This window comes from Apteryx mantelli, chromosome 4, assembly GCF_036417845.1.
Source record: "Apteryx mantelli isolate bAptMan1 chromosome 4, bAptMan1.hap1, whole genome shotgun sequence".
In the NCBI taxonomy this organism is placed as follows: Eukaryota; Metazoa; Chordata; class Aves; order Apterygiformes; family Apterygidae; genus Apteryx; species Apteryx mantelli.
This window is the reverse complement of record NC_089981.1, coordinates 39,508,073-39,521,937: the sequence shown is the minus strand read 5'-3', so window position 1 is coordinate 39,521,937 and position 13,865 is coordinate 39,508,073. Positions and strand designations below refer to the sequence as shown.

Here is a 13,865-nt window from a genome sequence, read left to right as displayed (position 1 = left end):
CTACACAGCATCCAGTGAGAACTTTAGCCAACAAAGCAGAGGACTTTACATTTAAGGCTGTTGGGGACTTTAAGAGGAAACTGATCATCAGTGATGGGTATGCTCCAATCACCTCTTTGAGCATTCAAAAGGAAAACAAGAGATAGTTTAGCTACTGCTTGCAAGACTCCTAAGAATTACTGGCAGCACTGGTTGAGGCAAGGGAAAATAAGGTAAAGAATACATTAGGGTCAGTCACAGGCATCATTTAATACTGTAAAATAAAAGCTCATAAGGAGAAAACTCTGATGTAAAAGTTAATCTACACTTACAAACCAACAATACTGGAAAAATACAGCAGGCACACATACAGAGGAAAAAACATGCATGCTCAGGAAAAAACACCACATTCCTGTTGCTATGAAATGAGTGACTTAAAACTTGCAGAGCTTATCTGGACAAGATGCAGAAAGCAATTTACACCAACATTACTCTGAGACATACAATTTACTCAGATTTTTTTTTTGTGATCTACATCTACAGAGATCAAGATTCATTATTTGAGACCACCAGAGTCCTTCAGAGATGCCATTAGTGTATAATGCAAAATCATGAAGCTCTTTAATCACTAAAAAATTCAGTAAGAAACAGACACCATCTTAACAGAAAGGATAATGCATCATTTATACATTGCAGCAGTGAGTTTAAGAGATTCTACTTAAACAGGAATTGCAGTAAAGCTCAACTGAAAACAGCATTCTAACTCAGAATGAGAGCTTTACAACCCCCAGTATTAAAGTATTATCCAAGCAAGCAACTGGGATTAATTCTTAATAGAACAAGTCTAAAACAACAGAAACTAAATAGTTAACCTATCAAATCTATTTGTGGTCTGACACTTTCTTGAAACAGTAGATACACACTGACCTTTAAGTACATAATTTTGTTCTTGGCATTTCTGTCACTTACAAGTAAGCAAATAAAGGATAACTTGTTTCCATGTAAATTAAAAATACTGCTTCATATAGCTTAGCATGAAAAAAAAAAAACTACTAGGCAAATATTGACTTATGTCAACTCTTAGTCCATCTTGAATAGAATAAACAGGGAAATCTTAAGTTAAAAAAAACCTTTAAAATTCACTAGTGTCACATGAGATACATATCTTAAGTGATGGGAGCCTAATGTTCAGCTACACAGAAGTTTACAAAAAGACCTAAGAAAATCACATAAACACACTGAATTTAAAGACTGAAGCCCAGGAAGTCCACTGGCCCATTAGAATGGGTAGAACAAACTGGAACTGCTCCGGTGCTTGTGCCCTCAGGTTTAAGAGGCCTCTAACTCTAAATGTAGTTTCCTCAATGAACTCATACTTCAGCACTGAACCTCAGAGTTTTCCAAAAGGGGCAATGCCTGATAAGACTCCCTTACAGAAAATCTGCACTGTTTTATAAGCATTACTAAATACAAGTTTTATGCTCTGCAGTGACAATGCTGAATAGATACTGAAGAAAAACAGTTTCCCAAAATTAGAACCTCAACTTTTCCTTCAAGTTTCTGATAAACTTAGGAATCAAATCCTATTATAATATTAAGACTAAAGTCAATTAAGAATCCAAAATACAATTTATTAAAAACATGTTACCTGTGTAGCTTCTGGTTGCACAGGAACTTGATTGGGCTGGGCAAGTCTTGACTCAGCATGAACTAAAGTAAAGTAATTTTACATATTATGTAGTACAATTAAACCTTTTACTGAATAGCATTACCATCTTATCTAATAAAGTTATTTGATAATCATCATCATGAACTCATCATCATAAAGATGATTAGCCCCTTTAGCATCAAAGAATTGTATACAAAGTAGCAGGTATCTGTTCCATAAAAAAATTTTTTTTTCTAAATTGTCCAAAATAATCCAGCTATTTCAGAAAACAAGTTTAAGAAAAGATATGTTTTACCGATTTAAAAAAGTTTCTATGTTCCACACTTTTAAGAAAAACCTAGAAGCAACTGAGAATCACAGGTCTATAAATAGTATGCCTCAAAAGTACAATTGCACTTCCTGAAAAATGCACTTTAACATTACTGTATTATCAGTTGTGATGATCCATTTATTATATAACAGTAACTGAAGCATTTCTAACAGATGATTTGCAGGCTTCCCCAATATTCTCTCTTAGGATTTACCACTACAAACCTGGAGGGCAAACCATCTGTGGCATGTCTAAATTCTGTGCTGGATTCATGGGCTGTGCAGATACAATGGCAGGATCAAGTGTCTGGTTCTCAAACTCCAGCATAGAATCCTGAAAATTTAGATAAAATCCAATTTATTGCATTCTAAAAATATTGATATTTAGCTTATAGAAGTGATCAGGTCAGAGTAAAGAAAGCGCAAAATTAAGCGCTTTACTGAAGATTTTAAATCAAGATATTAAAAATTCCAAATATATTTATCACAATGAAAATTCAGTCCACAAATATAAATCAATTTTTATCTGACAAAAATTAACTAGAAGCAGGTTTTAAGGGTCAGACAGAATAGCAAATGATCTGTTCTTTATTCTTCATTCTAAATTAGCATTTTCACTTTGTAGTTAAGAAGTGACTAAATTCAACATATTAGCAGAAAAAAAAAAGGGAATGTTATAAGCATATACCTCACTTCTTACTAACTTCTTTGTTTACTCTATTTTGTGGAGAAGGAAGAGAGGTTTTTTTCTGATGTGCCCAGTTAATTCCCAGTGCAGTTCTAGTTCTTCTAACTTTGGATGTAAAGCTGCTAGAAACTTCAGGAAACCCTTTTCTTTTGAGAACCTTTGAGAAGCAATCCAGAAAGGATCTATTCATGTTTTCTAGAAGGCTTTTATAACACAAAATTTAAAACTAGCATAAAGAAAGGGGTATTTTATAGCTGGTCTCACTAAGTGGGACATGCTACAGCATCTGCTGGTCCACAGTTTCCTGCCTTCTCTGCACATTTACTACAAACAAGAACTAAAGTTCAGTAACATTCTAATTGTACTTTCACAGCAGCATGGGTTTGGGGCTTTGGATGAGATCTTGGCTGTATGGCACTATAAGGTTTTCAAGATCATTCTTTTTTTTAAATAAAATGCAGCAGACTGTTTAAATTATGACCAACAGCCAGAAACTGCTATTTTGTTTATTGCTTCCATCTTGATAGTACCACAGTGAGTTCATCATACCTGCATGAAGTTATATGGGCCCTGCATCTGTGCCATAAGGTCCTGTACTCGCTGTCTTCTAACAAGAGGGTCTGCCTGAGCCACAGTAGTGAGCGTGTGAGGTTCAGGAACTGGAGGAGATGTAGCTTGTGTCTGTTGCTGGAGTGAATTTACAACCTAGTAAGAAACAAGCAATCGACTGAAATTTCAGCTCAAACTTCACACAACACGGCACAGAACAGAAATAAAATGACTCAGTTGTTTTTGTAATTTATGGCAGTTGTGTAATTCATTAAGTACCTAATTACAATAGTATTCCTGAAGAATACTATAACCTTCTACAGTCACATCAATAGGCCCAGCTATTGACCTGGATACTCCACAGGATTAGAAAGTTTAGGCTGTATTTATTCAACATGTTATTTGCTTTCCTACTAGTCTAACTATTCTCCGTTAGAAACGGCACTAACTAAATTTTTTTTCATTTCAACATTAGAGTATTTTTTTAAAGCAAGATTAGAGACAACAATTTGCCCTGCATTATCTACATTCACAAATTCAAAGAACTCGGGGAAAAATAAGTTTCAGGAAGATGCACACGTGAAGAATAAACCCTTTTGTAACATTTTCATAAAATGTAAGCCCAGTCAGAACTTGTGGGTCTTTCTTAAGACTTCAAAAATTCTAAGTCTCCTTAGCCACGTCTGACTTGAATTCTTAAGTGTTATCCTACCTAAATTGATTTCTGGTCTCAGAGAACAGCAGGCAGTGTTGTTTGGGGGAAAGATTCCAAAATAATGGGAGGGTGGGGCGAGGAAAAAAAAAAAGTAAGAGGCCAGAAATAGGGGCACAATTCATAGTGGGTAAGGAAGCTCAAAGAGACTGAAAGATGGTAAGAACTTCATCATACATAGAAGGGCAGACAGGATTAACTAGACATACTCCAGTACTGGCCTGGAAGGTAAGAAATGGCAGGATGCTTTCGCATACAACCTTATCAAAGATAGCAGAGTAACAAGGAAAGCTGAACAGAAACATCTGAGAACATCTGGCGTCAAGTTGTTTGAAAACACAGACAGAAGGGTGGCTGAGGTGCAGAAGAAGTAGCACTTTTACATTCCTGTTTTGCTCTTTAGGCAACTTCTATAATGCAGAAATGCCATTTTCATTTTGCATTCATGCATTCATGTCACTTGTCCTTTAAAAACAGGATCATTGTCAATAACTTGTCTACAGTTTCTGCATTGCCAGAAAGCATTCTAAATACTCTATTATTTGTTAATAATCTTCCACATAAACAGGCAAGCCTTAAAACTTACAGTTATATAGGACATCATCTAGCATAAATGCACTTGAAAGTTCAAAATAATTAAACTTACACAAAACATCCGGTTTCTTATTAGAACTGCAGAAGACAGATGCAGTAGAGCAGTCATGACAAATGATTACAGGTCTGTAAACTTGAACTCCCTCTTAACCACCCTCAAAGCTTGCAATTTTTTTTTTCTTTTTTTTAAACTTCTCAAAGTATCTTCTAACAGTTAAGTGCCTACTCCTTGCTTGGATATCCAAACATTATTCACAGGTGACATTCAGCACCTGCAAGTGCCTGCCAGTCTGAAATGGCTTTTCCCTTGACCAAATCCCTAACTGTACCTACATTCCTCTTTAAGATTCCATTCACAAGAATTAGCTGTCTAAAGAGAAGCTCTTCTGAGAATTCCCATGGAAGTATACCCTAAGGCTGCCAACAGTGGAAAACAAGCATGACCCAACTCTGCTTTTCTGTATTACACAGTCCCCCAACTGCAAATTATGGACTGCTACCAAAATCAGTAATAAAGTCCTGCGAGCAAAGTATTTGAAATATGTTGTTTACAGCACATATATGGAGCCCTCTCATAGCATAAAGCTCTAAAACAACAGGAAAGAAAAAAGCAAGCCAGAGGACTAGATTAAATTTCACAGGTAAAACCAGCAGCTACTGACCTCCTATACAGTTATTATAAAAAGGTTTTTAATTATCTGACTTCCATCACTCAACTTATGTAGTCCGAGTCATTCATAACAATTCAGTATTTTCAATAATCAAGCATATGAACAGGGACAAAATTTTATTAATCCTTTTTCCACAAATATTACAGTACTAACCTCAGATGATGCTTCATATTTTACAGTGTCTTTTTCAAACCTCTTTTTAATGTTAAAAGGAATTGTTTAGGACCTATTCCTTTCGTCTTGCTATCCCTACGAGGTACTTTGACAGGGTTTAATAATAATGTTAGGATAAACAAACAAACAAGTTAAACTTTTGCTTATTAAGTTGCTAATAAACAGGCTCTATTTCCAGCTTTTTAACACAATCTGCTTCATGAAAAAGCTACAGAGATTACTTACACATAAGGATCTTCATTAAAAAAGCACCCAGCAACTTACTGCCCAACCAAAACATCTCCCTTCATCTGGAGCGACAGCAGCAAGCCAAAACAATTTTTAGGAAGGCCGAATCTCCCAAGAGTACTTGACTCAAAGTCCATTCCTACCACCTAGGTAGGCAGAGCTGCCCAAACAGGATAAGAGGAGCATAACAGGGTACAGAAGGCCAGGGGCAAGTGAGAAGAGGGAAAAGATGAAAGGCAAGAACTGAAGCTTAACAAGACCACAGGCCCTCCAAAATGAACTTGTATTCTGGCTTTCACAGAACACTGTTTCCAATTTTGCGCAACACAGAGAACTGTACACAGAAGCAGGTTCAGTCACTGAGGTAGTCATTAGAAAGGGATGAGGGGAAAAAAAAAATCCAGAACTATGACCAATAAAGGACATCATCAAAATTAAAACATTATTTTAATCCAAAGATAAATATGCTTTGAGAATTCACATGCAAATTCATTAGTTTAAAATGCATGAAAGGCTCATACAGAAGCATCACGTAAGATACTGTCACTTCTCAAACTATCAACATACCACAGAAATCTCAAACGTATCAACTTATCTACTTGATAGCTACTGCAGAAAATTAATGTGATAGATAGCCTTCTTCACAAACAGTGATAGAAATCTTCTGCATAAACGTTCTCTTTCAGAAAACTTATCTTTCAGAACATCTCAGTTATCATTCACAGTTCTTAATATACTAAAGTTACAACTATCTTGAGCTGAGGCACAGAAAAGCTCTATAGAATAAATACCACCATCTTCCCTAAAGACAGTTCAGTTTCATTCCCATGAGGAACAGGATTTTGCTGCAAGAACAGCAAGAGTCATTTCCAGAGACAGTTATTCTCAATTTCCCCTTCTTGTGTTAAATCCCATTAGAAAATAAAGTTCTTAATTATGAAGAAGCAGTCTTCAACCCTAAGTATTTGTAAAATGCTCATTTATACACAGTCCAAGAAATTGGGACAGAAAGGAGAACTGAAGTATGTATTCTTACTGCTTTTATTTTTTTATAAAAAACAAAACTTATATATATAATCCAGGTTTAAAGGATGAGTAATGAGGTACGGAAAATTATGAACTTCTGAATTAAGTCTGATACAAAACTACAAACTGTATTCTTTTACCATACTAGTATGGTTACTGCATATTATTATTTCCCATAAGGATGTATCCAAGTTTTCAACTGTGCAACAAGTAGTCTTAGACTTTAAAAGAAGATAGAAACACAACAGGCTTCAGGCATAACAATATTTCCTGTACCCTCATGTCCTCATCCACACTACTTATTATAAGGACTATGCAGAACTGGGCTACTCAGAACACTTAGTATAAACACAGATAAAATTCAGATATGTTTCAGAATAGACAGAATCCAATCAAGCCTTAAGTTAAAGTGTTCATTTTATTGTAATCGCTCAAGTATACCCTCCAAAACATGCACCCCTTTAAAGCATGGTTTTATTGGGGGAGGTTTTTTTGTTATGTTTTAATTTCTTAAATCACATTCCACAGTGATGATATTTTGAGTTTTTTAGTAAGGGAATAGAGTACTATGACAAGATACCACCAAAATTGTTTACATATATGGCAAAATTGTCCAGTTAGTTATAGAAGCCTCACATCCATCCTAAGTATTATTAATTCTCTTAACAGTCTTCAACATCACAAAATATGAATTTCATCTAGACTGAATATAGGATCTGACAAAATGGATAATTGCATCAAGATAGCTCCTCTCTTCTTCACCTCTTGCAGGGATGATGAATTCTTACTTTGCTTTGATGCTTAAAGAGCCTCAAGACACCACATACAATTAAAGGGAAGAGAGTCTAAAAAACTGACCACCTGGAACTTGCTGAGGCAGAAGGCTAAGGTAAACCACAGACTAACATGCCCCAGCACTATTCATGTGTGTTGCTAACAGAGAGAGACAATCCAAGCACCCAACATATCAAAAACTTGAATGACTGTACATGACTATTCCTTTCAGTGTGTGTGAAGAACACTCATTCTAGTATAATAGAATGATGGACCTAGTATTTCAAACTAAACTGGGAATAGATCCCAACAGCAATGTACCACAAACATCACAAGTGAACACTCACACTCAACTGCGAAGTAGTAATAAGTTAAATACTTATGGTAAGAACAGTATTTCTTAAAAGCAAAAAGATGAGAAGCACATTTAGGTATATTTCAAGAGAGAATTATGTGTATACGCAGTATGGAGTAGAGATGAGTTGAAAGACAGATTTTCAGCGGTCTCTCCATGGAACTGCACAAATGCACAACTACGCCATGCTGTCTGCAACTGCGTAGCTCAATTTAAGTACTACATTTGCACCAAAGTGTTTTGTTGTTTTTTTTTTGGCTTAAGCCTCCAAAAACATCATTCCTAGCTTTTAAATCCCATTTCTCAAGCAAGCCACTGTTGTACAATACAAGTTTTCTACAAACTTAGCCAGCCTGCACAGTTCTTATTTTAAGTACTCCTGAGCTGAATACATAATTGAAGAATAAGTGGTCAAGTCCAAGCCTATTTAAATATACATATATAAAATAAGGAGGGATTGGGGGAGTGGGGGGAGCACAACACTAAAACCTGTCAAGAGTTGTGATTCAGTGGAAACAGGGATTGCAATTTTACCTGCAGTACACAAGATCTTACCTCAACCGTTTCAACTGTCCACTCATCTACCTGTTCCTTCTCACTACTGCTGAACTGAGTCTCTGCCATGAATTGTCTGTTTACATACTAAAATAAAAATAAGAAAGGGTATGAAAGTAAAAGTACGTGGCATTAAAACTGTACAAAGTGACAATCTTTCCAGTGAACAATACCTCAGTTGATTCAACTTCAGTTGGTTCAGTAAATTCTTCTGCTGCATCAGGTTCTGTAAGAAAAATATACCATTTTCAGTGAACAAGCATGTTACAGACCTAAAAGATACAAAGGTATCAGATAAAAAGTATCCTCTCCCAGTAAAAGTAGAATTCTGAAGAAACTTGATGCATTTGCAGTAGTTATTTGCTTTACCAAAAACATCGGAAGTAGTATTATGGACAATTAGTACACAGGAGTACAGCTAGATACATGAATAAACGGATGTACATTTACTCTTGAGTGACATTAATACCTAACATCGGAAGCTTACTATACAGTAAGGAAGGAGTTACCTCTTGATACACCTTCAAAACTGGAGGAAGGGGGAGGGGAAGGAATGCAAAATTATGATTAGATCTTAAGTTAGAAACTCAATATTGCTGCCTCAAAGAATTAAGTACCTCTTGGGCTCAGAAACAAACCTAAGATCACAAGACAGAAAAAGAAGAATCATATCTCAGAATACAGAAAATAAAGACATCAGAACATTAACAGAAAATGGAGCAATAAAGATACCCCAAGTTTTGAGGGAGGGGGGGAATCATTTTCTATTTTTGCTATGAAGAGTTGCATTCAGTTCCCGCAACTCCAATTTCCTCCACTACATAACTCCAAAGGGGAAAAAAATGAGCAGAAAACTAAGTTTGTTACTATGCCCTCAAGTTTCTTCAAGTATGCTACAAAGAACTCTTCCCTTCTAACAAAGGATTAACTGGTGGAACCACTGCAAAGTAGAAAAGCTTCACACAATCAGAACTTTTATCTTTGATCATTTTAAATATTATAGACAAACCAAATTTTGTTTATAAATTGTAATGTGAAGCTCTACAGGAATCTGAAGAATTTGGAGGCAAGTGTTTTTTTGCACTTAAAATTGCATTTATAGTTTAATCATTCTGATGAATACCAAAAGACAAGAGAGCACAAGACTACAAACACTATATTAATCACAATGGATCTTCATATTCTTACCAGCTTCTACTACAGGATCTTCCACTGCAGGTGTAGGTGCTGTCTCTTCTTCCTCACACAATCCATTCTGATGGTTATGGGTGCTATCAAAGTAACTTGTTTGAAGAATACGTTCAACAATCTCCTTTAGAGCTTTATCTGGGAAAACAGATAAGTTTCAGATTAACAGTCACTCAATCCTAATTATCTTTTCTTTCCCCACAAAGATCCCACATGTTTTATTATTCATTTGCTGGTAAGTTGTTGTTGCCCTGAGCTAATCACAAACACTACTGTTCCAGAACTAGCGTCTATATTATTAGATCATAAAATACAACCTTAGATCACAAAAATCTGAAGGGCAAAGTCAATAATAACAGTACGTAATATTTTTCTGCAAATCTGTGAAACACTTCAAAGTGAGGTAAAGTTTACCAATTTAATCACCATACTTTTATTACTGCTATTTCAAAAAACCTCTGGTTGCTCATTTTTGAGTTTGGAAAGTTTAGGAACGCAAAGTTTTGACTGTAGCTGAATTTCTTTGTAATCTACATAATGCCTTCATTAAAAAAAAAAAGGAAAAAAGAAAAAAGCTTACAGTAAATCAAATTCTTATAGATCACCTGTGTCAGAATAAACAAATTTACAGAAGTGGCACCTTTGTAGGGTTTTTCCCCCCCTAAGGTAAGTGGTTCAGAACAGGCTTCGGAAGAGAAACAAGCAAAAACTTGTACACACAGTGCCTCAAATGAACACTGTGGCTTCTTAAGCCAAAACAAATCAGCACAGCCACATTGGCAAGGCAGTATTACTGACTGTCTAGGCCGACAAAAAATAAAACAGATTGAAAATGAAGATTCACAATCCACATTTGGCAAGTGATGATGCTCATTATTTGCATCAATAGACACACACAAAAGAGCACAGAAATACAGTAAAATTAATCCCAAGTTATAGGACAAAACAAACCTGCAACGGCTGCCAACAACATCACTAAAAGCTCATCTTGAGATCCAAACACAATATTCAGTGCAACTTAATTGAGTAACAGAATGACTGGCTCCCTAAGGGGCATATATCATCTCTCTCCTGAGAACTACTCCCACACCTTCCCTTTCCTCCAGCTCTTCAAAAATACATGGTACCTATCTTCTCATCCTCAGCAACATGAATCTACAAAATGTGATCTAACATCACAACCACATGAGACTAACCTGAGTCCTTGTAAAACAAACATTAAATAAAAGATACTAACCTGGTACCTCCCCAAAATTTTCATTTTAACAGTATAAAAAAAATTAAGGATTCCTATTCTGGCACAAGCAATGAAAGTCTTATTACCACTAAGGCCATGTTATGTTACAATCCTCTGTTTATGACTCCGTAGTAAAGTAAGTTAGCATTACAACTGTTATCTATCATTTCACTTTCTATGAAGAGAATAGAAAAAAACTCAACATCTCAGCATTATCATACTGTAACAAACATAAATTAAAAAAGTAAGAAAGTTGTTACCTATTTTACCTACAAAAAAAGATAATCTTCCCTAAAACTTTCCTTATTTGTTTCCAACCAGGAGATTTAAAAATCCCCACAGTACAAAAAGCATATCCTTAAGATAAGCCATATTTGCAATAAGACATGATGATTTAGTCTTTATTTACAATTTAGTTTGATTTCAGAAACAGTTATACCTATGACGGAAATATTAAGCGCCTTGCCCCCCACAATTCTGTTCTACTTACATTCAAAGCATAGTGTTCAGCATACAGAAAAGTAACTAGAACTGTAACTTTAAGAGGACATAAAAACACTCATTCTACTTTTAGAATAGGGCAAGAGAGAATGCCCTCCTCCCTTCTTTTTTTAAGCAGGGAGGAGACAAGGGAATGTTACACTAAAAAAGGCCATGCCAGTTTACATATTAGGTCCTATTACTGACAAAGCTCCCTGTCCAGACAGAGGGAGACAGATTTCCAGAGAACAAAGAATTGCTACTAAGCACCAACAGCAGCAAAATATTGATGAAATAGCAGAAACAGACTCAGGTAAGTATTGAGCAATGCTGCATCAGTAACAAATACACAATGCAGTAAGTTTACACTTCATAAGTTAGAGTCCAGATAAGGTCCAAAATAAAGTACCTACTCTAAAAAACTACAAGGATATTTAGCAGTCAAAGTTCTTTGATGTCAAATGTTGTATCTTAGTTCTAGCACAAATTCAGTGTGCTGCCTCTTAATACAGAAAATATACTTACATGTTGTTCCACAAACAGGTTTTTCTTTCCCCTCCAGTAAGTCCCACAGGTGAACAGATGCTTGCTCATACTGCTCATTCAACCTTAAAAAACAAACAAGCAAAAAATAACAAGAGTATAACAGATTTCTTACTGAGTCTTTAAATGATAATGGGACAAAATACCATTAACAGATTGATAATTATAGAGTACTTTACTGTAAGTCTACCTCATGTTCATGTCCCGTTCAGGGTAAACTAGCTTGTAAAATTCATCCAGTGTTGTCAGCTCCTCCTCTGTCAGTACCGGTACTCCATTTGATCCTTGTTTCAAGTCGTTGCGTACTTCATCATCACCCAACTTGTCCAAAATAAACTGTAATTCTAGTACAGTCTTTAAACGTTTCTGCTCAGCTTCTTCTCGCATTAATTGCTCCCTGCGAGCTGTCTTTTTTATTGTTTTCTGGATCTGCTCAAAATGAAAAAGGAACTTTAAATTGCTTTGCGTTGTGATGAACTTAGGAGGAAAAAATTTAGGCTTGAAATATCTTTTATTGGTAGAGATGGATGTTGCTGTTGAACTGCAAATTATCAATACAACATTAGAGCAGAATAACTTGTGAAATAAGAAGAGTATCTTTTAAGCAAAGTCAAATGCCTGCAAATAAGACAAACTTTAGAGTCACAGCCACTGATCTTGATCATATTCTTATTTGAAGCCTGTGTTTCTTTACATGATTGACAAATAGTTCAGTAAACCAACCGTAGTTACAGTGTCTAAAGCTTCAGAGATCAAAGCATTACCTGAAACAAACCCAGCTTGGTATTCTCCGCTTCCTTTGCGAGTTATTCTGTAAAGTCCTAAGTAATTTTTATCTAGATAAGAGTGGCAAAAGTGTAAAAAATAAAACATCTTTTAAGCGAACACCTTGGCTATTTACAACTTCTGGTTTCCATAACTCAAGTAGGACATACAGGAATTAGAAAAGGTACAGAGAAGGGCAACTCAAATGATTAAGGAGACAGAACAGTTGCGATATGAGCGGAGACTAAAGTCTCAGGCTCCTCAATTTGGAAGAGTAAGGGTGATCCAGGTTTAAAAAAAAAAAAATCACAAAGGCCAGCAGATAAGGGAACAGAGTGGTTATTCACCATATTCCGCAATGGTAGGAGACACTCATTGAAACTAGGAAATCAACTCAAAACAGATAAACAAAAAGATTCCTGTTTCTTACATCCCATGGGAGGGAACTTGCTGAATTTTTTTGCCATGAAAGGCTGGGAAGATAGTTTCAGCAAGCTCAAAAAGGATTTAAACAAATTCATGGACAACAGGTCTACAGATAGACACTAAAGGGAACAGGAAGGGATGCGCCTGCTAACATTCTCCATTAAAGGACTGTGGATGCTGGAAGGTAATGGATGAGTGATAATGATCAGCCTTGTACTCTTATCCAGTACTGTCTACCACTGCTGTCATAACATTGGACTAAATGTCCCACAGGCCTGAACCCACATGTCATTTCTTATGTTCTTGTTCTTAATCCAAGCACCTAGCATCCAAAATACAGCTTGCTCACTTTGTAACTACAGAATATTTTAATCTTTTTAACAAATGTAGCTTGTGATAGTAACATTCTCTCTCTGAAACCACTGTTGGTTTTTTTTTTTTAAACAAAAGATTTTATATTCAAATCAGCTGTATGAGAGCTAACTCCGATTAGGGAAACTTGCAAGCAAGTTTGAAAGCAGAGAACCAATTTATTAGCCCCTGATTCACTAATTTCTTTCAAAAATCAGCTGACCAGGGGTATTAAATTTCAGAACAACCTTGTCAGAAGAAAAATGTTCTTGGTTACTAGCTTTTCACACACATACATGGAACCCTAATGCAAGACAAGCAAAGAAATGGCTTAAAGGCATATAAGTTTACAACTGAATCAAATGTAGAAAGTAGCTTATAATGTGTGGATGCTGATGCCCTTGAAATTACCACATAGTCTGTTCACAAACTACATACACTTGTTAGATCAGTCTGCTGTGCTAATATTGACTACACAATGAATTCCACCAATGTTACTCTTCTTTCCATAATTCATTAACTCTATAGTATTACTGCATTTAGAACTCTCCAATTCTGTAGGATGGGTTAAGCTTTCACCTTGCACCCAAGT

The 13,865-nt window shown here is 35.8% G+C and overlaps 1 protein-coding gene across 2 annotated transcripts in view; it reads right to left on the bottom strand.

Annotated features, from left to right (window-relative positions):
• The window catches only part of CAPRIN1 (cell cycle associated protein 1), a 40,772-nt gene that overhangs the window by 14,525 nt on the left and 12,382 nt on the right, over positions 1 to 13,865 (bottom strand). For both annotated transcript variants that reach the window (XM_067296286.1, XM_067296285.1), the window contains exons 5-12: positions 11,922 to 12,160; positions 11,714 to 11,796; positions 9,472 to 9,609; positions 8,457 to 8,509; positions 8,284 to 8,370; positions 3,195 to 3,350; positions 2,183 to 2,291; positions 1,628 to 1,689 (exon numbers count right to left, since the gene is read on the bottom strand). In XM_067296286.1, coding sequence (XP_067152387.1) covers positions 1,628 to 1,689; positions 2,183 to 2,291; positions 3,195 to 3,350; positions 8,284 to 8,370; positions 8,457 to 8,509; positions 9,472 to 9,609; positions 11,714 to 11,796; positions 11,922 to 12,160 — 927 coding nt within the window. The remainder of the gene's footprint in view (positions 1 to 1,627; positions 1,690 to 2,182; positions 2,292 to 3,194; positions 3,351 to 8,283; positions 8,371 to 8,456; positions 8,510 to 9,471; positions 9,610 to 11,713; positions 11,797 to 11,921; positions 12,161 to 13,865) is intronic.